The 26,647-nt window shown below is 44.9% G+C and overlaps 1 protein-coding gene across 5 annotated transcripts in view; it reads left to right on the forward strand.

The window, feature by feature from the left end:
* Nucleotides 1-13,168: 13,168 nt before the first annotated feature.
* The window catches only part of USP24 (ubiquitin specific peptidase 24), a 61,450-nt gene continuing 47,971 nt past the window's right edge, over nucleotides 13,169-26,647 (forward strand). For all 5 annotated transcript variants that reach the window (XR_007778049.1, XR_007778050.1, XM_050977293.1 and 2 more), the window contains exons 1-2: nucleotides 13,169-13,681; nucleotides 25,664-25,829. Coding sequence is in view for 3 of the 5 variants with exons in the window: in XM_050977293.1 (XP_050833250.1) it covers nucleotides 13,376-13,681; nucleotides 25,664-25,829 (472 nt within the window). In the remaining 2 variants the exon portion in view is untranslated. The remainder of the gene's footprint in view (nucleotides 13,682-25,663; nucleotides 25,830-26,647) is intronic.

The raw sequence follows: 26,647 nt of genomic DNA on the forward strand, positions 1-26,647 counted from the left end.
GAACTTCCCACTTTCACACAGCTGCTTCCTCACCAGAGTGGGAGTCAGGACACCACCACCAGTGCAGGTGAGCATTCCCTGCATGGCACACTCACAAAGATGGCACAAAACTTACAGAACACCGAGTCACTGCCCAACAAGGAGGGATGGAGGAGCAGAGGCAGCAAGGTCTAGTGAGAGAGAAGACCTTTCTTTTCATGATGCCAAACTTGTGTTGAAATTTTTTCATGGCTCTTTCCCTTCCTGGCATTTCAGCTCCTCTCATCATAATCTGATTTCTGGTGGTCCACAGGCTGAGACTGCCAGGTGCAGGTCCTGCCTGGAGAAAACCTGCAGGCTGCCAGAGGAAAAGGCAGACTCCAGAAAGGAGCTTGGGATGTCTCTCCTGCTCACCCAACCCACGTGCCAAGGTGCTGCCAGTCTGACTGCCCCGTGTTCCCCAGCACCATGGAGACAAGGGCCAGAGGAGCCCTGTTGGCCAGCTCAGGTTTTCACACCTAGCTGTGTGGTTTAGCTGACACAGGACAGCAAGAGTGGGTCAGGTAACCAGTCCCATGGTAACCCAATGTCTCTCTGCACCTACCAACCCCCCAAGATTACCAGAAAACAAAATTAGGCACCTCAGGCCCATCTGTAAGAATTAGGCACAAAGAATATGGGTTTTGGGAAGAAATTGCCAGAGGCAAGCAAACTGAGATACCATTTGTACACCCCTTGCTCTGAACACTGTGTGCAGTCAGGCTTCTTTACATCTGGGGCTGGGAATGCTCTTCAGGGACAGGCACCCTCTGCTGTGTGCTGCTGTAGATCAGAAATTATTTGTTTTTTCCTTTAAAAAGTATAAGAAAGAGTTCCAGCCTGGCAGAGGGCTGAGCAGGTGTCCTGTGCCCCAGGACAGTGGGTTTCTAAACAGAGACATGTCAGGGTTCTTCCAAAGCAAGCTGAGAGCACACAAAGCTTTCTCTGCCCTGCTCTTCCCCTCTGCTTCCAAGGGAGAGTTCCCTGAGCCCTCCCTCAGCCTCCTCCAGCAGCTCAGGGATCCAGGCAGTTTCTGGGTGATGTGCATGAACTCCCCAGAAACACCAAAATCCCAACCCTCCCACTGCCTGTGTAGGTGTTCAGGTTTTGACTTTGCCTGGAGTTTGTCCCACTCTGGGCATAATCCCTGGGGGTTTCCCAGAGCTGCAGGCACACAGGGGGATATGCAGCCCACATTTGTGTGCACACTGAAGGGTCTGACCCCATGAGCAAGGCAGGTAAGAGAGATGAGATATTTGGGATCACAGTTTCTTTTTTTTTTTTTTTTTTTTTTTTTTTTTTTTTTTTTTTTTCTAAGAACCAGCCCGTGGCTCCATGTGAATATGGAGATATCCATCAACCAGTGGCTGTTCTGAGGCATTGTGACCCAAGCACTGCCTGTTTCCAGCTCCTGCCCCTCCAAGGGTGTGTGCTGTGAGTACACAAACTTCTAAGGCACAGAGAGTTTTCTTGCTGGCAGTAATTCTTTTGATAAGAGACAAAACATAAGAACACAATCATACTGAAAAACAGCTGGCTTTTCCTCCTCCTCACCTCCATCTTGCTGTAATGTGAAATTTCAGTAATCTAAAAAAGAAGTAGAGAATGTTAATGAGCCTCTCCAGGCCATGAAAAAGGTTGAATACAACGTCAGACTCTGCCAGGACAACATAACCCATAACAAGGGCAGGAAGAAGAACAACATGTAGCAGAAATGGAAAAATGTGGGACCATTACATCCCAGAATACCTGTATGGAGCAGTGCAGAGCTCAACCTGACACTGGATCACAGCACCAGGGACAGGCTCTGAGTGAGCAAAACCTCAAAAGGGCTGAAGTCAGAGATGTCTCTTTCAAACAAGTCTCTGTTCCCAGATTGCTGCCACATCTCCATTACAGCTGGAAGTACAAATTCTCTGAAAAGTCTATGCCATAATTATGATTTTCTAACATTTACATAAAACTTTCATTTACAAGGGAAACCAGATGAAAGTCTTCCATTGCATGCTCAAGAATCAGCCTAGCAGATTTCTGTGGTTTCTTACATCACTTTCTTGCACAGAACAATAAAATCACTCCTAAGCTATTTTTCTCACAGCTGATTTCACACAGTGCTGAAGCTTCACATAAATCTTGCCATGAGCTCCTGGAGGGAATGTTGGAATCACCTACAAAGTCTGCACCTCTGACTGAGTTTATAAATCACAGCACACAGCAGGTTCCAGTGACCTTCCCTCATCCCAGGGATGCTCAGGAAAGGCAGGTTCCTTGGCCCAGGGATGCTCAGGAAAGGCAGGTTCCTTGGCCCAGGGATGCTCAGGAAAGGCAGGTTCCTTGGGCCAGGGATGCTCAGGAAAGGCAGGTTCCTTGGCCAAGGGATGCTCAGGAAAGGCAGGTTCCTTGGGCGAGGGATGCTCAGGAAAGGCAGGTTCCTTGGCCCAGGGATGCTCAGGAAAGGCAGGTTCCTTGGCCAAGGGATGCTCAGGAAAGGCAGGTTCCTTGGCCCAGGGATGTTCAGGAAAGGCAGGTTCCTTGGCCCAGGGATGTTCAGGAAAGGCAGGTTCCTTGGCCAAGGGATGCTCAGGAAAGGCAGGTTCCTTGGCCCAGGGATGCTCAGGAAAGGCAGGTTCCTTGGCCCAGGGATGCTCAGGAAAGGCAGGTTCCTTGGCCCAGGGATGTTCAGGAAAGGCAGGTTCCTTGGCCCAGGGATGCTCAGGAAAGGCAGGTTCCTTGGCCCAGGGATGCTCAGGAAAGGCAGGTTCCTTGGCCCAGGGATGCTCAGGAAAGGCAGGTTCCTTGGCCCAGGGATGCTCAGGAAAGGCAGGTTCCTTGGCCCAGGGATGTTCAGGAAAGGCAGGTTCCTTGGCCCAGGGATGCTCAGGAAAGGCAGGTTCCTTGGCCCAGGGATGTTCAGGAAAGGCAGGTTCCTTGGCCCAGGGATGCTCAGGAAAGGCAGGTTCCCCAGCCCAGATCCACAGCCCATCCCTGGCCAAGGGGATGATCTGTGTGTCCTGCAGATCCAGCCAGCAGCCCAGGAGCTCTCAAGGGGAGAATCTCATTTCCTGAGCACAGCCACATCACATGAACCTTCTTAGAGCTGTTGGGATGCACCCGTGTCTGTGTGATCTCAGATCAAACAAAGCCCAGAATATTCTGAATTGGAAGGGACCCACAAGGATCATCAAATTCCAGCTTTACTGAAGTTTCACCTCAAACTGATGTTAACAGGGATGAAAGCTTTTTATTTTCTGGAAATAACATGAATCAGCATCCTTAGGCTGAATGCAAGATATTTCCAAACAAGTGTATGAAGACAAGAAAAGACAACATCACAAACAACACCTGGGAGTAGGATGAAGATTCATGTTCCCACTCAGGACAGGCTGAGAAGCTTCTCTGTTGTTAATCACCAACGAGTTATCATGTGAAAAGGTAAAAGACAATCAGATGCACTAACAACCCTGCTGCATTAATCTTGCTCTTCAGGAAACTGCATGATTTAAAAGGTGAGGTCATTTGCAGCTTGCAGGAGAGGAATAATGGAAGCAAATGGCTGAATCTGCTTTCAGAAGAATTTTTGAGAAATACAGACACTAATTGCTGCATGCCTGTGACTGGACTGCTCCAGGAAAAGGGCCATTCCCTCCTGAAAACCAGGCTGAATCTGCTCCAGAAAGGAAAAGTAGAAGCAAGTGAATGCTGAGGTTGGATGCAGCCCAGGAGAGAGCTGAGTGCACTTGCTGTGCAGAAGAGCAGAGAACAGGAGAGGGGGCTGTGCAGCAGGAAAAGTGCTTCTCTCTGCCCTGAAGATGGGAGATCCCACTGGGACAGACAGAGCTAGTGGGGAAACAACATGCTGCTTCTCCACTTCCTCACCTGTCCCCAGAAATCCACCCCATCCTATGGGCAGCCCTGAGGCTCACAAGTGGTGGATTATTGCCAGCTCTACTGGACAGATTCTCCCCTCCTGGTGAGGATTACTCTTAAATCACAGCACAAGCTAGAGATGTGGAATCTCTCTGCACATTTATAAATAGCTCACCTACACTTTTCACAGGAGGACAAATGCCAATAAGCAGCTTTAATGGCAGCCCAGACAATGACAATGGCAGCATCAAAAGCACTGCCACCTTTCTCCAGCATGACCTTTCTTCCCACATCCATCACAGTAAGAGGGACAATTAAAACCTGGGAGAAGCCCCAGGACACTGACAATTGGTGACTATAGGCCAGGCCTGAAGCATAGCCAAGGATCAGTAGTCACAAGTCTGTGAAACAGGCTGGGCAAGTCATGAACTGAGCCCACAGATGACACCTCAGGTCCTCCCGTCCTGCTCCCCCCACGCCTGGACCACATCTCACACATTTTCTGCACCACACCGTGGCCCTTCTCCTGCCCACGCAGCAGGCACAGCTTTTCACTTGCCAAACAGTTTGGCACAAATCACAGCATGGGGGGAGGAGAGGTTTCAAGGCATAAACAGAGTAAGCCCAGCCTGGCCAGTGGAAAGAGAGGATTCATCACTTAAATCAGCCCAGGACCAGCGCCGTGGGCAGGAATCCGCGTTTGGGAGGTGCTGCAGATCAGGGCTGGCTCTTGGCTGGACCCCCTGAGCAGACAAACACAGAGACACGGCCACAGCCAACACTCCTGTCTGTCCCTCTGTCTGTCCTCCACCCCAGAGCACAGCCAAGGCCCACCCCTGAGTGCAGGGACCAAACCAGTTTTATCACTGATCTGCAACCACATCAGCAGAAACTGCCTGCTCAGAAGGATCTCTGAGGAATGTGCTTGTTGTGCTGGAGTTTCTGCCCCAAATCCTACAGGCCAGCAAGGTCTTGCTAAGTCATCTGATAAGCACCATCTCCAGCAGAACCAGCTCAGGTGCAGCCACTGGTTTCTTCCACAACTACTATGAATTTAGCTGATTTTAAGCAAATACATTTTAAATTATTGTGTGTCTCTGCCCATTTGCCACTCTGAAAAAAAAAAAATCCAACTGTAAAACACAGAAAGCTCTTTCAGTCCTTCAGCACACAGAGCACCTTTCTTTCCACTTGGGTCTCTAGTTTTGACAGAATCAGCCTCAAATTAAACTAGATCCAGCCTGGCCAGAAAAAAGGGACTTCTGCTGGAAGACAGGATTCAAGAGTGCTCAGTAACATTAGGATTTACAGACTGGTCAGTGCCCACAGCCCCAGGTGCTGTAAGGATGAAGTAAACAGCCTCTGCTCATTGGTTTTTAAAAGCAGCAGCTAAATGCAGCAGGGAGAAGCAAGGGAATAATTAACCCTATCATTACCATGCCATGTAGTGTCTGATGGAAATTGCCATCTTGAAGCAAGCTGATTTCCACCATGATTGTTTGAGGGCTGAGGGTAACAAGAGTTTTATTTCACGCTTTCAAGAAAAAGCCTGGATGCACTTGTGAGAGCAGCGTGCAGGCAGCAGAGATTCCAGCATTTGGGGAGGGCTGGTGGCCCTGCACAGTGTAATGAAGCATTAAAAAAAATTTAAAAAACAGCAGAAAAGCTGTTGCTGCAGTTTGGGAACAGATCAAAGGCCGGGAGCACCCCAGGAGTGACAAGAGTAGCTGATAAGAGGGTGCAGTAACAGGGCTGGTACATGGGTGCGACTCAGCCCCGGAGCACCTTGCTGGTGCAGATAGCGAGCCTGGGAATGAGTCACTGACAGATCAAATGCCTGGTAAATGGGACAACAGGGCTGTGCCTGCCAGCAGGCAGATGAGGCAGGAGAAATCCAAGGCTTTAGGCTCTCACAGCCTTGAAGAACCTCCCCGTGCTTCTGAAAAATTAAGCCTTGTGATGGAACCAAAAATATTCAGGTTTGATGCAAGTCCCACCTGCAGATCCTGAAGCTCTGTGCTGAGCCCTCTCACTGGCAGGGGCCAGCTGCTGCCTCCCACCCAGAGCTGAGTTCCAGCTGCCCTTCGGCCAGCACTTCATAATCTGCATGAAATGTCAGAATCTGCCTGAATGAGAAATGGAGAAATCCTGTGAAAACGCAGACGAAGCAATGGTAATGTTGAAAACATTCAAAAAGGGAAAGAGGCTCTTCCATCGCAGTCCCTCTGCCTAAATACCTCCAGATTTTTAGTCAGAATAATGGTTTTCACCTCTCTCACCTCCAAACTCCTGCTGGTGCCAAGCAGCTGCAGTGTTCTAGTACAAAACCCTGGCAGCAGGAGCACAACTTTGGGTTTCCAAATCACTGAGGGCAAACAAGGAGGTATTTTTGATCAGAAGTGCCCTTTAACAGCAGGAGAGGGTTAGGGACCAGCCTTCAATATCAACCTTTTTTTTTGGTGCTGATTTAAGTCCAGCACCACACAGGCCCATACTGTTGTGGAATGGAGTAAAATAAAAAATAAAAGGCACCAGATCTGTAAAATGGTTCCCATTTGGTGATTCTCTCCCTCAGACTCTTTCCAGCCTATTATGTGTTTCACTAATTAGAGCTTTAAAAAAAAAATCCTGCAGCTTCACAGACTTGTTTCTCAAGCTCCAGTGCAGAATTTAAACAATGAGAAACTGAAGAAGCAGGTCTTGCTTTAAAGGTCAGCACCTAATTCAGAAGGAATCTGCAGAGGGCAAGGAGCCAGCAAGGAGTTCCCTGTTGCTCTATCACATTGCACCACGTTCCAGTGTACACCAGGAAACACCAACTGCTTTTGTTCCTGGCTATCAGATACTCACACACACCACGTGTCACTGCAGGCTCTGTCACCACACCACACACCCTTAGCCAGACTGAAAGAGTCTTTGAGGATATCCCATCACAGTTGGATTTGCTGTGCTGTTTTCTAGCTGAGGGAGTTTTTGAGAATATCCCATCACAGTTGGATTTGCTGTGCTGTTTTCTAGCTGAGGGAGTCCTTGAGGATATCCCATCACAGTTGGATTTGCTGTGCTGTTTTCTAGCTGAGGGAGTCCTTGAGGATATCCCATCACAGTTGGATTTGCTGTGTTGTTTTCTAGCTGCCTCAACAGTCTCTGTGCTGTTCCCCACCACAGCCAATGTGTGTTTGCAGTGATTTCCTGCTCCTATTCACAGCTTTACTGATTATAAGACTGCAAAATCTATAAGTGTTGGCTGGTATCACAACAGCCAGGGAATTCACAGTGTCCCAGGGCCCCATATAGCAGTGTGTTAACACCACTGGCTCTGTGACAGCACTGAGGGATCCCTGCAAGGGGACCAGCAAGCGAGGCTGGGACGACTCGAGCACAAAACAGAAGCACCCAAAAGCTACCCTGTAAAACTGTGTGGTATCTCACAGACTTGTTCAGTGCAACAAGAAGTTTCCATTTCAGACTGTTTCACTTCTAAAATGTCACTGCCTGAGCTCGTCCCTGCACAAACAGGGCTCTACACTCCAATATTATGTCAAGTTTCCTCAGCTAACTTGGCCGCAGGAGAGAGCGAGCATTCAAGTGCCTGCCCCTGGGTGGGTCCCTCAGGGTGCTGCTGCAGCTTGACACTGAATATCCTGTTTGTATCATTTCTCCCCTTCACCAGCAGCTCAGCCAGAGCCTCTGCAGCATCAGGAACACTTCTGTCCTTGCAGTCCATCTGTAACTGAGCTCACGTGTCAACACATCATTTATCTAAAATGACGGTAAAGAGCTGTAACCAATACTGGGAGAGAAATGATCTTTTAAAGAAGTGATTTTACCTACAACCACACACATTAAAAATGGATTAGTCATAACTGCAGGGTTTTTTTCAGGGCTCTGTTCCAAATCTGACTCTGTTGAATGGTTTCACTCTGCACTTCTGCATCTGAGTACTTCCAGCTTGTTTTGAAGTTCAGCCTTAGCTTTCATTTCCCACAGGCTGCAAAGCTTGTTTCAGGAAGAAGGAACAACCTCCTTGCAGTTGTTTCATTTCCCAGCCCAGAGCTGTGGAGATGTGCTGAGACCCAAGATGGTCTGAGCTGAAAACAAACCCACACAGTGAAGCAGAGGGAGCAGATCTGCTCAGCCCCTGGAGTCAGCTGTTCTCTCCTTTCAGTCCTGTTTCCCTTAACATACTGTCCCGCTCTTTCCACGCTCACCTCATGCTGTTTCCATTTAAGGGAAACAGTATGAAACTTCATTTTTGTATTCAGCAGGCCAGCGGGTACCCAGCTTCTGCTGCACAAAAACAGCCATGGTTCAGCTCCTGTTCCTTTTGGATGCTGGAATAACAACAGGGACAGACTTGCTGCAGGAGGCACAGCAACACCACAAGATCTGTCCACCTTCTTTCTCTTTCAGCCCCACGATGGTTTGTAGCTGTTGCAAAAATGAATACATGTTGAGGAGCTAATGGTATCCCTCCATCCCCCAAAAGGCTTGTTAGACACCCATCTTACAAGCATTGACTTTGAGCTAAATATTGCAATTATGGTTATTAGTGTGCATGAGTCCCAGCTTGAAACCACGGCAAGCTGCCTCTGTGCAAGTCATTGCTGACAGCAGCAGGCAAAGCCTTGGCTGCTGCCCCAGCTCAAATCTCCTTTCTTGATGGACAAAAGGCAGCAAAATTTCCTACCACAGACCAAGTCTAGAAATGTATTGCAGGAATCTGTCAGCTGGTGCTTGTGGACAGACTCACACACTTCCTGTGGTTGCTAAAATCTGGTTTGAGTGAGGCTGCACAGCTACCTGAGGAGCCAAAAGCATCTGTGCATCTACTTTATTATTTCTCCATTGCAACTCTACCTTGGAGGGGGGTTATAAAGTTTTTCTCTACACAAACACTGAACCTCTCTGCTAAAGGCAACCAAACACAATTCAGCAATATCTACATATAAGAAATGTGATTTTCAATAACTCAGGGGAATTTTCACTATCTAGTTCCCAAGGCACTTGCTCAAAATCCACCTATTGCATTCAGCTATAAATAAACTAGAAACAGGAAACTGGAAGAGACTGGGTGGGACAAGGAATACAAGGAAGGAAGGAAAGAAAGATAAAATCATTCAGAAAACCCAAATGAATTCTTTGTAATACTACACAAATACTTGGTTCTGCAATATCCCAGATATTCTTTTTTCATACAGTAAAGATATCCTTTGCCCAAACAGCAAGTGCCTTGCCCATCCAAAACGTAAGATTAGGGAGACCTCTGTAAACATTATTTACATTATTTGTTCCTCTTGTCAGTGTTTGGTATCTTTAGGGATACAGGGACAAGACATTTCTCCCCAGCAAGTTACCTTCTTGCCTCCAGTGGGTGATGAGATTTCCTGCAAGACACCAATTGCTCTGCCATCTCTTTGGTTAATCTAATTCGAGTCTACAAAAAAGCATTTACCCTGCAGCCTGTGGAGAGTGTTTCTGTTCATCTGGCAGACAGGACAGAAGCCCCTTCTTAAAACCCTGAGATTTAACTATATTAGCATCCCAAACCATTAACATCAGTCAGAAAAAGAACGTTCTTCTCTTCCAGACAAGGGAGGTTGGATTCATCCAGGTTCACACACACTCCTCATGCAACTCATGCAACAGCTGCAAAGAAATTTTTTTTAGCTACTGTAGCCCCAGTTTTCATACAACTCCTTCTGTGCTTATGTACTGTAGAGTGGTAGAATCCTGTCATTAAATTTTGTCCAGATTTCCCATATTTATGCTGAGTAAAAACACACATAAAATTGAAGATTTGGTGGCAACATAATGAACTTTAGGTCCCTTCTATAATAATCTCTGAGTATTTGTGTTACAATCATGGCTGGGACAGTACAACAAAGAGGGAATGAAAATCAGGGTGGCATTGCTGTTTTCCAAGTACATGGGATTTTGGCTGGAATTTTCCAACAGCAATAAACAACAAGGAAATCTCCAAGTTCAATAAGGCAGAGTCACTTCTTAGTTTGGCTGGGAGTGTATGTTCCACCAGAACAATAGGGTTGTTTCTCTTTGAGGGGAAACACTGCATTCACTGTTTAGTAAAAGAGCTGTAAACACAGGACTGGCTTTAAAACAAGGTTATGGAGAAAAGCATAAAAGTATTCCCATCAAAAAGACAAATTATTCAAACACACCCAGTGTAACATTGCTGCAGAAGTCATTGCAATTATCCATCTCACACTATTTTTATTCTACCTGGCCACACCATGATCAAACCAAAGGTTTGATGTCACAACATGACCACTTACCAAAACAGTGGTTTCTCTTCAAAAAAGTAGTTTTTTGTGTAACACAGAGGTTTCTTATGTCAGACATGCCTCAGGATACACAATATGAGGCAGTCAGTAGAAAGCAACTACCTTCTACATGGTAAGGCAATCAGCTTGTAATTGTGTGTAATATCCAACTGGTAACTACACAGGCACAAACTCCAAGTTATCTGAAAGCAGATCTTGGGGATATTTATTCCCCCTCTTCTGTTTATTTCCTTCCCTTTTCTCCTTGCATCTGCTGGTGCCCCACAGAGAATCACTCACTGTTCCCTTTCGTTGTTCTCACACAAGTTTGCTCTGCTTCTCCCTGCAACTTTTCTAGACATGGCAATGCATGAAAAACATTTGCAAACTGGGACTTCCAGGCTGAATAATGTCTAGAAAAGGATGTGCTCATTCCATCACTAAACTGGAATGTGTGATCTTGTCCTTCAAGCAGTCTCAAGAGAGGTGCTGTCAGTAAAGTCTGTAAAAAATGCTTTGAGGACCAGCACCCCTCACTGTCAGGTATGTTAAGCTGCTGTGTGCAAGTGTTATTCTCACCTATTGGTAAATTCAAATTCCCCCCAAACTTCTTTCAGGATACCTGGGCTACAGAGCATGAGTAATTTAATGGCAAAGCATCCTCTTCTTCCTTTGCCACTTGGGATTACAATTAGTTCCTCCATCACTTGTGCAGTTCTCATTAATTAACTCAGCACAAATTTACAGGAGCACTTCCTTGAAATAATTCTAAAAGCAATAATGACATCTAATAAATTTCTTACTTTTTCCTACAAACCTTTGTTTTGCATTAGTAGTGGGAAAATTATGCCAACTGACTTCATCAGGCTGTGAGGATTAAACCATCATTTATAATACCCTTTAAAAATGAGAAAGTGTCATTTAAATGTTAGTCACATGAGTAAGCAGTGAGTCAATATTCTGCATATTAACTGAATGCATTTGAAGTGCTGGAGGTTTTCTGAAGCCTGCCAAGACTGAGCCATAACAATTTCTTTTGTAGCTGGAGATCAGCCTGAATAAAAGACCTTCCTAAGATTCAGAAGGTGAAGATGAGAGTCATAGACACATTATATCCAATCCACTGAATGTCAGCTTAGAGGGAAAAAAAAAAAAAAAGCCAGAGAGGACTGAGCAAGAAGAAGGAGCTGTGATTACTTTTCAGGAAAGTAAATAACTAAAATGAGATCACTGGTGCCATACATCAATCTAAAAATTAATCCAAAATCTGCCAGTCCATCAGTTTGTCTCTTTCAAACACCAACACTGAGCTCTGAAAGTTCAAATTAGAGACCTAAAATACTGCCTGTGTCCCCTACAACTGAAATTTTCTTTTATGCTGAATGTGATTTGTATCTGAGACATCAGACAGGGTTTCTGGATTCCAAACCCCAGAGTCAGTCGCTGTTAATACAAAATAGTTTGCCTGAAAAGAGAAGCCTCCAAAACCAAATGTTTATATGCAGATACCAGCACTGATCTTGACAAATCTTCTATCTGTTTCTTCCTTCCTCCTCTTCTCTGGACACAGAAAATACATTGTTACAATGAAGTAATAAATTTAGCCTGGGAGAGTGCCAGGAGATCCAGATCTGCTGACTTCTGTGCAGTACAAGAGCTCACCAAGTGTGTCTAGGGAATCTAGTGCTTTGGGCACTAGAATTTTTATTTTCCTGGTTGTACTCTGCTTCATTGTGTGTATGCAGAATGGTTTGGGTTGGTTGCTTTAAGGATCATCTAGTTCCAACCCCTGCCATGGGCAGGGACACCTTCCACGGTCCCAGGTTGATCCAAGCCCTGTGCAGCCTGACCTTGGACACTTCCAGGGATGGGGCAGCCACGGCTGCTCTGGGATCCTGTGCCAGGACCTCACCACCCTCACAGGGCTGAATTGCCTCCTAATATCATATACTTAAAGAATGTAATTCCAGTAACTCCACGATGTGCTCTCGGGAGCCAAAGCATTGCCAGCACTTCCACCCCGCTCCCAGGGTCCCTCCAGGGCCAGGAGCTGTCGGCAGGGCCCGGGATCTCGCTGGGTCGTAGGACCGACCCCACTCCCTCAGCCAAGGGCAGGGCTGCCCGCCGGCCCTGCCGCTCGCTCCGGCCCCCAGGCTCCCCCCGGCTGCGCTCGGGCCCCTCGGGCTCCGCCGAGACCGCGCCAGCCGTGCCGCACCGGCACCTGCCCACGGACAGCAGCCCTAATCACCGCCGGGAGGCCGGGCCTGGCATCCTGTCCCGGGCTGCCCACCCCCGGCAGTCCGGGAGACACCGCCAGGTCCCGGCGCCGGTCCCCGCCCTGATCCCGACTGCCATCCCGGTCCCCATCCTCGTTCCAGTCCCCACCCCCGGTCCCAATCCCGATCCCGGTCCACATCGTCGTCCCGGTCCCCATCTCCGCTCCCGTTCCCATTCCCAGTCCCCAACTCCTCTCCCGTTCTCGTTCCTGTTCCCATCCCCAATCCCCGTTCCCGTTCCCATCCCCAATCCCCGTCCCCATCCTCATCCCGGTCTTGGTCTCAGTAGCGGTCCCGATCCCGGTCCTCATCCTCATCCTCATCCTCATCCTCATCCTCATCCTCATCCTCATCCCCATCTCCATCCCCATCTCCATCCTCATCCTCATCCTCATCCTCATCCTCATCCTCATCCTCATCCTCATCCTCATCCTCATCCCCATCCTCATCCTCATCCCCATCCCCATCCCCATCCCCATCCCCATCCCCATGCCCATCCCGGTCCCCACTCCCCTCACAACACCGCCCACCCTCACGCGCCCCCTCGGCCACGCCCTCTTCCCACGCCGGTCCATTCATCCCGAGCTTCCCCCGTCACGTGACGCGGGCCCAGCGGGCGCTCCCCGGCCGCGGCTTCGCCGCCGCTTCCGGGCCGGGCCGGGGGCGGGGCCGGGGGCGGGGCCGGGGCGGGGCCGGGGCGCGCCGGGGGGGCGGGGCCGGGGCGGGGCGGCCGCCGCGGCGGCGGCGGCGGGAGGGGAGCGGCGCTCCCGGCAACATGGCGGCGCGCGGGGCGGGCAGCGCCTGAGCCCGGCGCCTCTCGGTCCGCGGGGGTTTCCCCCCGGCCCCGGCCTCCTCTTCTTCCTTCTCCTCCTCCTTCTCCCTTCTCCTCCTCCTCCTGCCCCTGCCCCTGCCCCGCTCCCCGGCGCGGCCATGGAGAGCGAGGAGGAGCAGCACATGACCACGCTGCTCTGCATGGGCTTCTCGGACGCGGCCGCCATCCGCAAGGCCCTGCGCCTGGCCAAGAACGACATCAACGAGGCCGTGGCTCTGCTCACCAACGAGCGGCCCGGCCTCCACTACGGCGGCTACGAGCCCATGGAGAGCGGGCAGGGCCCGCCGGGCGGGCACGGCTCCCCCGCCGGCGGGCAAGGCCCCCGCGGCGGCGACGGGGACGGCGGAGGCGGCGGGGGCGGCTTCGACCCGCCGCCCGCTTACCACGAAGTGGTGGAGACCGAGGTGAGCTGCGGGCGGGCGGTCCCGGGGCGGTGGGAGCCAGCCGCAGCCTCCCCGCTGCCGTCGGGGGTCGGCCCGGGCGTGGGGCCGGCGGGAGGTGCCCGGGGTCCCTCCGCCACTCCCCGGGCCGGGGGCTCCTCATCCCCCCGCAGTCCCCGCCTGCCGCCCGCCCGGCGCGCTCCCCAGCCCGTTCGTGCGATCGCTGCAAGGTGAAGCGCACCCAGGGTTTTCCTTGGCATTCCAGGAATGTGTGGCTACCGTAGGGCTCTGTTTTTCGCTCCCCTTCTTGTGCCTTCTTGCATAATTCCGGTGACTAAGGGCTGTCTATTTTTTTGAAACTGTTTGCACAATGTGAAGGAAAGCGCAGTGTGGGTACGACTTTACGTACAGTTTTATTTGGGTAAGCTGAGCGTAAGTTCTGAAACAGGAACCCAGTGAGGTCAAATGTTTTTTCAGAACAGAGCTTTAACTCATGACTTAGGGCTGTGATGTAGATAGAAGTGCTGGAAACTGTCAACCCTTTCCAGGTTCTCTCCTTCCTTCTTGTTTTCCTTTCTCTTTCATCCTCTTCCAGAGCTCTGCACACTTCAGCCAGCAGATAGACTCAGGGTGCTCTCCTTGCTGTCTGGAACCGTCTTTTAGTGCTTTCCTATAAAGTCTTCTCCTCCTCCTGGTCTTTTTCCCAAAACTTCACAGGGTGCTCATAAGAAAAGTGTGAATTAGCAGTGTCCAGACTGTGGGACTCACGGGGGTGAGAACAGCAGAAAGCCCCTCTGTGGGATACCAAAGGGCCACCTTGCACAGCCTCTCAAGAACTGGTCAAGAGGAGATGCTTAAGCTTGTGAATAAAACCAGGGAACCTTGTGTACTCTCCCAGGCTCCGGTGACGAGTATCCTGAAGGTTTTCTGTGCCAGAAAAGTGCTCCCTTTCTGTGCATGCACATGTGTGTGTCCATAAATAAATTCACAAAGAATCCAGGGGCGCATCTGGTGCGTAACTACAGTTGCACAGATCATCCGTATCCGTAGCCTCGGTGTATTGACGTCCAGCCCTGTGGAATAAAGATAGGTGATCCTGCTCCCTGAATTAACTGGGTTAGGTCCTGAGCTGCTCTAAGCTGCTGATGTGTGCTTGTGGAGTAAGGTGATCCGTGGGATGGCACGTGTGCCCTGCACAAACGGAGCTGCTCCTGAGCTTCCCTGACCGAAGCGCCAGGGAACAGGTTTCCAACCTTTCCTGTGAAAGACAGAGTGAACGAGTTCTTCTTGGCATTTGGGTTGGATGTAGTTAGAGCTGGGACAGTCTGGCTTGTCAGTGTGACATTTCAAGTGAAGCTGTCAGTGTAAACTTCAGAGAAGCACTTTTTTCCCCCCGCTCTTGTTCCCGTTACAAATGGCACTTTGACAACTTTCAGAGGATTCTCCCGCCCCCCATTATTTCATCCTGTATTTCTGAGCAAATTTACTTATGCTTTATAATAGTTTCCTTTGCCACTCATGTTCCTGTTTGCTCTCACTTATGTTCTTTTTAACCCACAGGAGGGAAGTCAAAATATTTCATTGTAGGTAAATCACTGTACAGAGCAGGCATTTCAGAAGGATTGAGGTGTCTTGCTACATGAAATTTTATATAAATTCATGCCTCAATTTAGTAATTGGATTCATTTGCAGATGAGCATCTGTCAACTCCTGCACATGTATGCAAAACAGTATTTTTGTAATAAAAGAGTTACATCTATAAAAGTCCTGAGACTGGAATTGTTGCCTGTGCATATTTGTCTAACACTGCAGTACAATTTAACAGCTTTTGACATACGTTTTATGAAATGGGGAAAGTGATATATCATCAGTTCCTGGGGTTTTTTATTTCGTCAGCTGTAATCTAGCATTTAGTAAGATAAAGCTATTCTTTAAGTGGTTAATCAGTAATTAATCAGGTTAATCAGTAGTTTTCCATTCAGCAGAAGCTTATGGCATATGAAGCTGTACAGAAAGCCATTGCAGAAGCAGCTATATTATTCATTGTAGTCATACACATTATGGTGAAACATATTGTACCCCATGCTGTCTTGTGGTAATTCAGATGTTATTTCTGGTTTTCTTTCTCTCGGTATCATCTCTCTTTCTAACAGCTCTTCAAGTGTGTATTCTTCCTTCTCTTCATAATGCCAGTTTTAACTTTTATTCAGTGGGGACGAAGTGGTGTGTTAGATTTTTGGATTTTATATATCAGCAACAGAAGATAAAGAGAAGATAAATCACAGGAGAAGAATTCTTAGAAATTTTCCCCCAAGTAAAATGTTCCAATCTAATGCTTCATGAACAAAAGTTAGGATTAGATTTATAATTTAAAAATAACAAGAATGCTTCAGTCATTCTTCAAAATGCGTATAACAGGTCTGTACTTTGAATTTATGTGCTTTTTTTGGCTGAGCACACTTTAGCATGCATATAAGAATAGGTCTATGAATGATTAAACACTTTACATTTTCCCTAATCAGTAATGAATCCATTATGTTTGCATATGCTTATTTGGTCTCTATTACATAATGTTAGAATCTGTTCAGCATTCATGTGGATCAAAGAAAGGCTTGTCTAGTGGTTTTCTTTGAGAGGAGCACAGCAACCAGATACATATCATACTAGTTAAAACATGTTTTCTTTAGATAAGGTTTTAAAAAACAGTGTGAACCCTTTTTCAGTGGTCCATGCTGCTGGTCTTCAGGGCTGTCTGAAAGTGTTAAAGTAGCCTGAATTTGGAGTAACTGGCCCAAAAGCAAGATATCTGCTGTGAGCTGGCCCAGCATATGCCCTGTGCTTTCTTTCTGTATGGGGCTTGGGGTGAAGGTCTGCATAAATTTCAATTTCATGAGGTTAAAACTTCACTTTCAGCAGGCTGGTGTTTCCCCTATTGCTTCAGTTTTGGGTTAATGGCTGTGGTGTGCCTTTGGCATTGATGCTGGTAGCATGACCACGCTTAACTCATCAAAAGGAAAAGGCCAGACAAACTTGGGGACTTCAGTTCATTTGTGCAGTCTTCCTAAAACCACGGGAAGTTCACCTTGAGGTTTACAGCTGCTTGGAAGTTTTGCCCTTTGTAGCACCAAACCACACTGATAGACTGAGGTCACCCACTTTTCCAAGAGGCAACTTTGTGTGTTTGACATAACTTCTGTGTTTATGTCTGTTGACAGAAGTAAATCTTGCAGTTTGGCAGGAGTGTGGGGTTTCTGTGTTTATTCCTTAGGCAACATGCAGATTGTCACGGTGTGATTCTGTGCCGAGGGAGGCGGGTGAAGGATGCTGTGCTCGTCTCTTCATCTGACTGACAGATAAGCTGCTTTATGAACTGCTGCTAAATCCTGATAATTTAAGACAAGACTATAAATGAGTGTGATGACAACGTCTGTCAGTGTGTCCATGAATTGCCACAATTGCTGGCTTTCATGAATATGAGAGGAACCGGGTGGAGAAGAGCAGGCTAAACAAATGTGGGGATTGTGACCAGAGGACTTGAAGTTGTGGGGAGGGACAGGTAAAATATCAAACACATACCAATGGTTTGTATAACCTTCACTAAAACAACCTTAATTTGCTTTTAAAACAGCTTCTGAGAGCCATTACTATGACCTTTCAGCTAAATTGTGATGAACAGATTATATTACCCCCTGGCTATTCCTGTCCCCTTCAGCATGTGCTCTTTTGATTTATGTTTTTTCAGTTGAACTGGATCAAAATCTCATACATGCCAGATTTTACTAGGTAAGGTTTATAATAAAACTTGTCCAAGATTGCTTTTGAGGGGCTGTTTGACTGCAAGAGAAGGGATTTTGTGAAAAAAACAGGTCGGCAACCGTAGCGAGTGCCAGTGCCAGGAACATTCTCACTAGTCATGCTGCAGAACTGTGGTGTTCAAACCCTACCTCTCCTCATTATTAAAGCTCAGGACTGAAAGCAGTTCTGCCACAGATGTGCTTTAGCTTTTAATGTGTAAAATGAGGATAATGGGATGTGCTTTATTAGGAGAGCCATGGACGTTAGGCTTCTGAAGTTCTTTGATCTTTGAATGGAAGGAGCTGTATTAATTTAAAGACAAAGAAGGTATTTAGCCTTCAAGCAAATGAGATGGATTTCACGCTACAATTCTGCACATTTAAAGTCAGTCTTCTCTCTTGTAAGTAGTCTTGAGCTTTGCAAAAGTGAGTATTTCTTGCATTCTCATGTGGAAGTTTTACAGAGTGGCTTGTCTACGAATTGGCCTTGTAAAACAATTAAGCAATCAAATAAAGCTCTGTGGTGGATTCTGGCATCGAGTCCCTGGCTGGATGCCATCAGAATGTCAAGTGGAATTAGTATTTTAGCACTCCTGGTTTTCAGCATCACTGTTTTCAAAAATGAGTGGCCCTGGTGTGGAACCTCTTTCTAAATTCTGATTCCATTAACACTTCCTTGAAAGCATTTGAAAGAAAATACTCTGAGTTTCATTCTTGATATAACACAGACTAATAGAGATGCTACGTGAAGTTAGGGAAGTAGGGGTGATACTGAGAGATGCAGCTGGTTTAATTTTAAATGTGAGCTTTGTTTTGAATAACTGACAAAGTCATTATCATGTAATGTGATCGTTAGAGTAATTGCTGGATTGAGAGGAGCACTCTGTAATTAATTACTAGTTCATTGGTGAAGGTGATGCCTGCAGGGTCAGTGAAGGTGGGAGACAGCTCTGTACAGCCAAATTCTCAGCTGGGCAGGAAGTGTTTCTGGTATAATGTCCTCTGGAAGCATTTTTTGGTCATCTTCCCAGTTTACAGTGCTATTCTGTGGCAGCTGTTTAATAAGGAAGTGAAATACTGAGGAAGAATGAGAATAAAAACAAATTAGCCAGTGTTAGAAGTTAATTCCAGCAAATCATTTGGATTGCTTTTGGATTAAGGAACAGTAGCTCTTTGTATGAGGAGGGCAAAGAGGAAGTGCCTGTTTCTTTTGTAAGCTTTTATTTTGAAAAAAACAAGTATTTGTGCTGCTGTAGGAATAGCCTTTGGTATATACGTTTTAGGGGCCAAATAAAAAATTAATTTCAAAAGCCAATGTTCCCAGTGTCTGTTGCCACTTGATTTTCCTGCCACTAGTTTACAACAGTTCTGGCTTTTCTGATGCCCAGCAGAACGATCTTGAGAGGCATTTAGAGATGATTTTTGTCATATTAGTTAGTCACAGTTTTGGCATTACACACTGTCAAAATCAGCTGCTTTGTCAGTTCTGGTTTCTGTCTCACTATACATCAGTAGAACAGAAGTAAGATGAGTGTTTAGTAGCATTATTGAATTAATTTTCCTTTCCAGAGCCTGATCTTTGGTCACTAAAATGTTCCAGTAAATACTTTATGTGTGGTTCTGCAGCACTTCTCTATTAATTCTCGGTGTTTTGGCAAATGGAGATACAAGTATTGACTTAAAATTAAGTACTGAAATGTTAAGCATTTGTGATTCATTGTTTTATTGTTTAAAAGCACAATGTTTATCTGATATCACACTAAGTTTTTCTGAGTTATTTGGAACAAGCATGAGGTTTTGTGCTTATGAAAACTCCAGGGTTGGGAGGAATAATGGTGTTGACTCCGAGTCTGGCTGTTTGTAGTTACACAAATGGAGTTAGTTTTTAAATATATCCACAGACAATAGTGAAAACACATGGAAGATAAGTGTTTTCCTTGGTTCCTTGTGAATGGCTTTCCTAACAGTGCTTTCCATGACCTCTCCCTCACCTACAACTTGTCAGACTTGGAAATATGTTGCCAAAAGTGGTGGTAGTGAATCTCTGCCTCAGATTTCACTGAATGCTGTGGTAATAGCAGTGTAAAAGGGCAAAGAGGCTCCTTGTATTTTTGAAGTTAAATGGAGGTTTTAATTCAAGTGCTATTTTTACAGAGCCTCAGTTGTTTTGTTTTGCTGTGATGCTCAGGACTATGCTTATCTTTGAACAAGCAGGCAAGTACATCAGGGAGTATTGCCTGGTAACATCACACCATCACCCTGGAAATCAGGGAGAGAGTACAAGCCATGTTTTCAGAAACTCTGAGGTAATTCTCAGCTTTGCTGAATTTATTTTTATGTTTCTAATTAATATTGTGTTCTTATTCCTGTTCTTACACTGTTCTTGGTTGTGAGAGATGGGGGGCAGAGGGAAGGTGGAGCCCTAGGGTTTTTCTGGTTATAATTTGTTATAATCCTTTACAGCTACTAAGGGTTTAGTCTAAACCCTTAGTAGCTGTAAAGGATTATAACAAATTATGTGTATACATGCATCCTTGGTGGTGTCTTAGCACAACTCTCAGTTAAGGTCAGTGTCTAAAACCTTCTGTGAGAAAGTTCACTAAATAAATTGAGTTTTTCTTAGGACATCTCTATGATGGAATGAGAGTTCAGATCAACTTCAGTTAGGTGGAGTCTGTAAAATAGGATTTCTTTTCCTTTAGCAGTAGACTGGTATCATCCTTTTATATTGGCATGACAAAATACTAGCATTTTTTTTCTTGTGACAAGACTGCATTTGTTTGTGTAAAGTAGTACATAGTAGAAATTTTAAGAGCTTCCTTTCTATGAAAAAAGAACAAAACAAAACATCTGTGTATCTCACTAACAAGCTTATGTTCTCTTAGCAGAACATAAATAGCAAAAACCATTCCTATCTGTTGCTGCATTTAAAATTTTTGCATCCAAATATGTTTCTCTGGATGAAAATTCAAGGGTGAGATGCTATATCTCTTTAGAACTTAAAACAGTTAAAAACTGTGACAATACTTTGCAAATAAATGTCTGTTTGTCAGTAAAACATTCAGGAAATCACAGTGGGTTTTCTTATTGCCAGATAAGAAACAGAATGTGGAAATTCCATACATGACACCATTTTTTGAGTCTTAATAATACTGACATATTCACAAGAGGATTCCAAGCTTGTTCTTACAGTGTGGGTCCAATGGGTTCAATCTGAGTGCAGGAACAGGCAGCTCAAATATTATTCCAACATCTGCCTCTTAATAAAACACAAAAGTTCTTTAACCATCTGAAACACCAGTTTATAAAAAGCAAATCAGTTACAGGTATGAAAATGTTGACAATTTTTTTAAACATTCAATACCTTGTTCTTAGTGTTTATGTGTAAGTGCAAGGTGGTAGCTTTGAGGTATTTGAAAGGCTTTGAATTCTTACACTTGTGTTTGAGTTCTAGGTAACAGAATATCCCCCTGTTAGGAGTTAATTAACAGAAAGAAAGGTTTGACGTCCAGGAGTGAAACTAAAAACTGCTTTAATCAATAGTCTGGCAGGTGGAGGGACTGTCAGGTCATGACTTCAGGATTCATGGCTTCTCCCACAAATTGATGGGCACAGTAAATCAGAGCAGAGAAGTGCTCTGTTTCTCTGGGTATTTGATGTGTTTCTCTCACCTTGCCTCCACCTGAGTGTTGCAGTGCTCTGCAAACACTTGGTACAGCAGTGCTGTGCAGAGGGGAGCATCCCTGCTGACACTTGGCAGCTGGAAAAGCTGCAGCATTGGAAAATTGATATCTTTATGTTGTCTGTGTCTGTGATTAAAAACTGAAAGGTGGACCTAAAATTTTTTGTCAGCTAGTTCTGGCTTTATGCATTTTTTTCATGACTGCTTTTCAGAGCAGTTAAACTTTGTCCTGTTTGTAGTTGCATAGTAACAAGGTTTTGTGGTTGTTTGTTTGTGGTTTTTTTTAACAATGCAATGAAACTTCAAAAATCTGTTTTATTGGCTATAAAATGATGGTTATTTTGTGAAAACGACTTATTCGAGAGGCATGAGGTGGAGGTAAATGCTTGGTCTGCTGGTGTCTTAGAAAGTCTGATCCTGTTGCTTGTTGAAAGAAACAAGACTTTGTGGTTTTCTTTCCTAAGTTATACTGGATTCAAGAGCATATAATGTGATTTGATTATGGTGATAATAGATTCTGTTGGTAGCCTCCTATCAAAATCAAATTAACTCATTTAAATTATGATTTGACTGTAATTTCATTACTAAGGCTGCCAATTAGAATCAAAACAAGTCTTAAACTCTTTGTTATTTTATGTAAAGTGACTGGTATGGGAACTGTCAGTGGCTTTAGTTAAACAGTGTTTGATGAGTTAATTAGCTGAATACTGCATGAGTACATTTTGAAGCTTTAAACTGTGACCTTTTGGCAATTAAAGTTAATTCATATTTCACTTTTTGTACTAATCTTTGTTCTGTGTTACTCCTCAGTGGAAGGTTTTATGCTACAGATTTAAGCAACGCTTTATTGATCAGATATTGAACAACTTTTGTTTATTCAGCCTTGCAAGCAAATCTGGGAGGTGCCAGGTCCCCAGAGAGGGAATCTTGAATCAGTGCTTGAGCCTGTTCCTGTGAGGGTATTTCTCCTGGGAGCCTGTGTGTGTGTTTAGCCATAACTGCATTTTCACACCTTGAAAATGAGCCAGGACTGTTAGAAAGAGGGGATCTTCAGGGCTTTTGTGCAATGAGATATATCAGAAGGCATGGAAAACTATGGTAAAGGTTTGTCAGCACAAGTTCGTTGGTCTCACTATTTCAGCTGCAGAAATAGTCACAGATTTGTGCTGTGCACTGTGACTTCCTACTGCAGAAAAGAGGGATTGTAACAGCCTTTTAGACAGTTTATCATTAGATGACCCACTGGTTACCAGGAGTAGGGCTGGGGGCTTTTTTTGCTCTTTGCTATTTTATGGAAGAACATCTGTACAAATCCTCACCCTGCTGGGGGCCAGTTCAGTGCCAGGTCTGTTCAGCCAGAATTGCAGAGTCCTGATACAGATCATCATTTAACTGGCAGACACCATTCTGAAGTCACCTATTCGAGGGGAGGGAGATAGCTCTTTATATATATTTATTTAGAAAGAAGCAAACAAACCCCATGTAATTCCCCAAAGCCAAGATTGAGAAAATCACTTTTTGGGTGGCTGACATGGCCTTGTATCCTATTTACTTTTGCATATACCATAATTTTTCTTCAAAATCTTTTATTTCCTCCATGGACCTTTGTCAGCAGAGTTTGCAGTGACAGTTCCTGAGCTCCTCAGTTACAGAGCATTAATTGTGGTGTTCAGGGCTTTGTTGCATTTGTGAGTGTCAGCAGAGAAGTGAATTCTCCAGGCTGTGTTGGAGTGTGAGATTTGTGTGCAGATCTCCAGCCAGCATAAGATGATGCAAGAACTGAGCTGACGTTTCACCTTGCTGCAGCAGCTGCTGCTAATAAATCCTTCACTTTAAAGAGCAGTGCCAAAATTGATTTTAAAATTGGGTGGTGAACAGTTTGGGCTTTTTCATGTGCAGAAAGACACTAATTATGAAAGAGCAGCAGTAAGTCTTTAAAGAGACTGTTTCTTGTAGTGGATTTGGTTTAAGAAACACAACTCAGTCTGCACTAATATAATGTGAACATAGCTGTAATCTCCCAGAAATGCAGAGTGTTAAATTTATTAATGGTTTGGGGGGGAATTTGGGTTTTAAACTGCCTGGGTGTGTGTTTGAGACTGTCACAGGTTTCACAGTAGCTGTGAAGCTATGTGGATGTGATGTGTTCTAAAATTAATACATGAACTTGATACTTTCTGCACATGGTTTTAGTAGCAGAGCCCTGTCAAGCAAGAAGCCTCCTTGCCTCTAATTCCTGGAAAGTGCCAAAGGCATGTTCCTTCAGTGCAAATAGCTCCCATTACTATAGGGCAATATTCCAAATACCACACCTATTTTTTGTGTAAAGCCATCTTTTCACTGCTCTGTTGGTAGACTCAATCGAGCAATAATCCAGATGTGTTCTAAGCATAATTTAGGATAATGTGGGAGCTGAATGTACTGTGAAGAACATGCATTATTTCACTTTCCATGTGAATTTCTGTGTCATGGACCCTGGCAATCACTTGTGTGGAAACAGGCAATGAGTGAGCAGGATTGCTGGGATGCAGATGGGAAAGCAGAACAAGAAATGGAGTTTTCCATATCTAGCTGAAGGTCTGCATTGCTATTCTTCACCTCTTTAGATACCAGTTGCTGTCGCTGGGTTTATTTAATGTGGATGCTATCCTCCAGGGGATGAAGCAACTGTTGCTCTGTTTCTGTAACATTTGTTGAAATGTTGCTTTCCTTGGCTACAAGTGGAGGCTGAATTGTAGTCCTTGAACACCCAGCAATTGGGTGTTTGAGTTAAACTCAGTCTGCCTTTTTTATACTAAAAGTTCATTCCTGCTCTGTTACTGTGAGCACTTTCTTTATAACTGCACACTTGTTTTCTGTAGGAAATTGTTTTGTTTTCTGCACAGGTGTTCTTTACAGAAGCTTTATAATTGTTTAATTTCTAAAAAATGCTTCTAAATAATTTCAGTATCTTTTCATGTAGACCTTCAAACAGCCCTTCTCCAAAATGTGAAGTATTTAAACAGGGTGTAGTTTGCCAGATGGGAATTACATCAGGCTTCCATGCACAGTGCTGGATCAGGTGACCACAGTTCTGAAGCTGATATTCAGGTCTGCTAAAGTACAACCTCCCATAAAGACAAACTGTTTAGTCAGTGTTTAGTAAGGGGTTGGAGAAAGGCAGTGCTTTATTTCCCAAGCACCAATATGGGGTTTTTTCTGCTCCTATGAATTGTCCTGCTGCTCTGCAGAACATTAGCAAGTCCAGCCCTCGTGCTGTCTGTGAACTTTAAAGGTTAAGCTCTGCACAATTGCTGTTCCCTTGGCTTAATAGTTTTGAACCATTATGAAAGTGAATGACACATTTACTTTTTAAAAACAGGTCTAATCCTACAAATAGCAAATGCAGTGAGAGACCTGGAAGAACACTTGTGTGCATACATTGATTTTGTTCTTGGTATACCATCTCCTCCAGAGTTCAGTAATTTCTTTTAGTTTATTCCTTTCTAGTTGTTCCACTCACTTTCCTGACAGTGTCTGGTTTTTACTTTGGAATGTGTTTCCTGCTTGTCCTTCCTCCCTCCATGTCCCTGGCTTCTCTCTCAGTGGGATCTTGTTACCATCACTGCACTTGTTTTCCACTGTCTCTGACAGTGGCTCCTGCTCGCTGCCAGGCCTGATCCAGACATTCTGTCCTTTCTCCTGCTGGCTTTGCCTGCTGTTGTTGAGGCAGGGAAAGGTAGTCCATGTGAACTCTTTGACACATTGGGTACCTGGCATCTATGGGAGGTTAAAAAATAAACAAAAGAAAATAAATGAATAACTTGAGGCAGTTACCTCATATGGCACTTGGAGGAGAGCAGGGGTAATTCTGTGTCCTATACACAGAAATAGCTGCTCTTTAGTGCCACTAGCAAGGAAACCTGTAAAGCTTAGCTGCAGTCACCTGCTTGCCTTTTCCCTCTTACCTCCCAGAATATTTGCCAGTAGCTCATTATGACTTCAGGAGAAGGATAATTACATGACCTTGTTGGACAACTATATTTGATGTAGGTTTTTCTTTAGATTATTAGTTAGTAAAAGAAAATCTTGATGTACTGAAACAGTATCCTCTATTTCTAGTGTGATGGGGTGAAATGGACTTCCCTTAGAGTAAACTATTCCCATATTCTACAGGAGTTGTTGAACAGAGGATTAATGTGCAGATCTATGGAGATCAAAATTTGTACTCTACAGTCTCCCAGGGACTGGAAGTACTTATCACCTGGCTCTAGGATCTGATATGCTGTGGAACAAGATTTGCTGCTTAAATTGGCAATTAGTTAGCAATTAGTTATGTAAAGATGGTAGTTATCACCTCCATGAAATACAGCCAGGTATGTAATCCCTTCAATTCAAATTGAAATATTCAATTCTACTTTGAAAAACACAAGCAGCCTCAGGGTTGAGAATTTGACATGCTTGTTACAAGCACAGCTGCCTTTTCTAAACCCTTTAATGTGTTTAGGAAGCTGTTTCGCTTGAACTTTTTTTTTTTTTTTTCACCCGCAGAAAAATGATGAAAATGGGAATTGCTCTGGTGAAGGGATTGAGTTTCCAACAACCAACTTGTATGAGCTGGAGAGCAGAGTTTTGACAGATCACTGGTCCATACCCTACAAGAGGGAAGAGTCTCTAGGCAAGTGCCTAATTGCATCCACCTACCTGGCAAGACTGGGTAAGTTCCCTTTCACAATTGCACAGATTATCTGTTCAGAGGGTGTCACAGACAGAATGCTGGGCACTTGTGCCTTTCACTTTAATCTTACTGCTATTTTCTTACACCCTGCACAACAATCACTTCTCTGGGAAAGTGTTTAACAGTGAACTGTTCTACCCAATGCTGTAAAAACATCATTGATTTCTTTTCTTTCTCTCCAAAGTAATCTGTTTACTTGAGTTTTTTTCAAAAAGTGGCACACATGTTTCTTTGTGTTCTAATAATTGTGGGAATTACATCTTTCCAGAGCTAAGTTACTGACTCTTTTTTTTTCTTTGTGCTGGGTATTTTCCATTCATAAAAGCAAGCTGTCATCTCAGTCCCTGCTGTACCATTCTTGTATAAGTGGTTGCTTTTCCCTGGTGAAGTGCTTATATTGCATTAGATCTGAATTTGACTTCTTTTTCAGTACTTTGGCTGGGGTTAAGAGTGTTAGGGAGGCACCACACCCAACAACTGGTGTATAATGAGAGTACAAGATAGATTTTCAGTCATGCCTGATGGCAGACTAAAGGAATGTTGTAATCTTTTGGAAGAATAGAAGTTGTTAAGTGGTTCTGGTTTGCTTCTCTGTTTCCAATCTGTGTTAAAAGGCTGTGCTTTAATTTGGTTTTGGTGGGAGGCTGTGAAGCATCAGTAATGTATGAATTGTAAACTCTTTTACTCTAAGTTTACAAGCTACTTATGGTGCTAATAATGCTTGAAAAACCTGTAAAAGGTATTGGGAAATTAATTCTCAGTTCTGAAAGGCAGGTTCTCTCAAGTAATGTTTTTCG

The sequence above is a fragment of the Serinus canaria genome, chromosome 8 (genome assembly GCF_022539315.1).
Source record: "Serinus canaria isolate serCan28SL12 chromosome 8, serCan2020, whole genome shotgun sequence".
NCBI classification, from domain to species: domain Eukaryota; kingdom Metazoa; phylum Chordata; class Aves; order Passeriformes; family Fringillidae; genus Serinus; species Serinus canaria.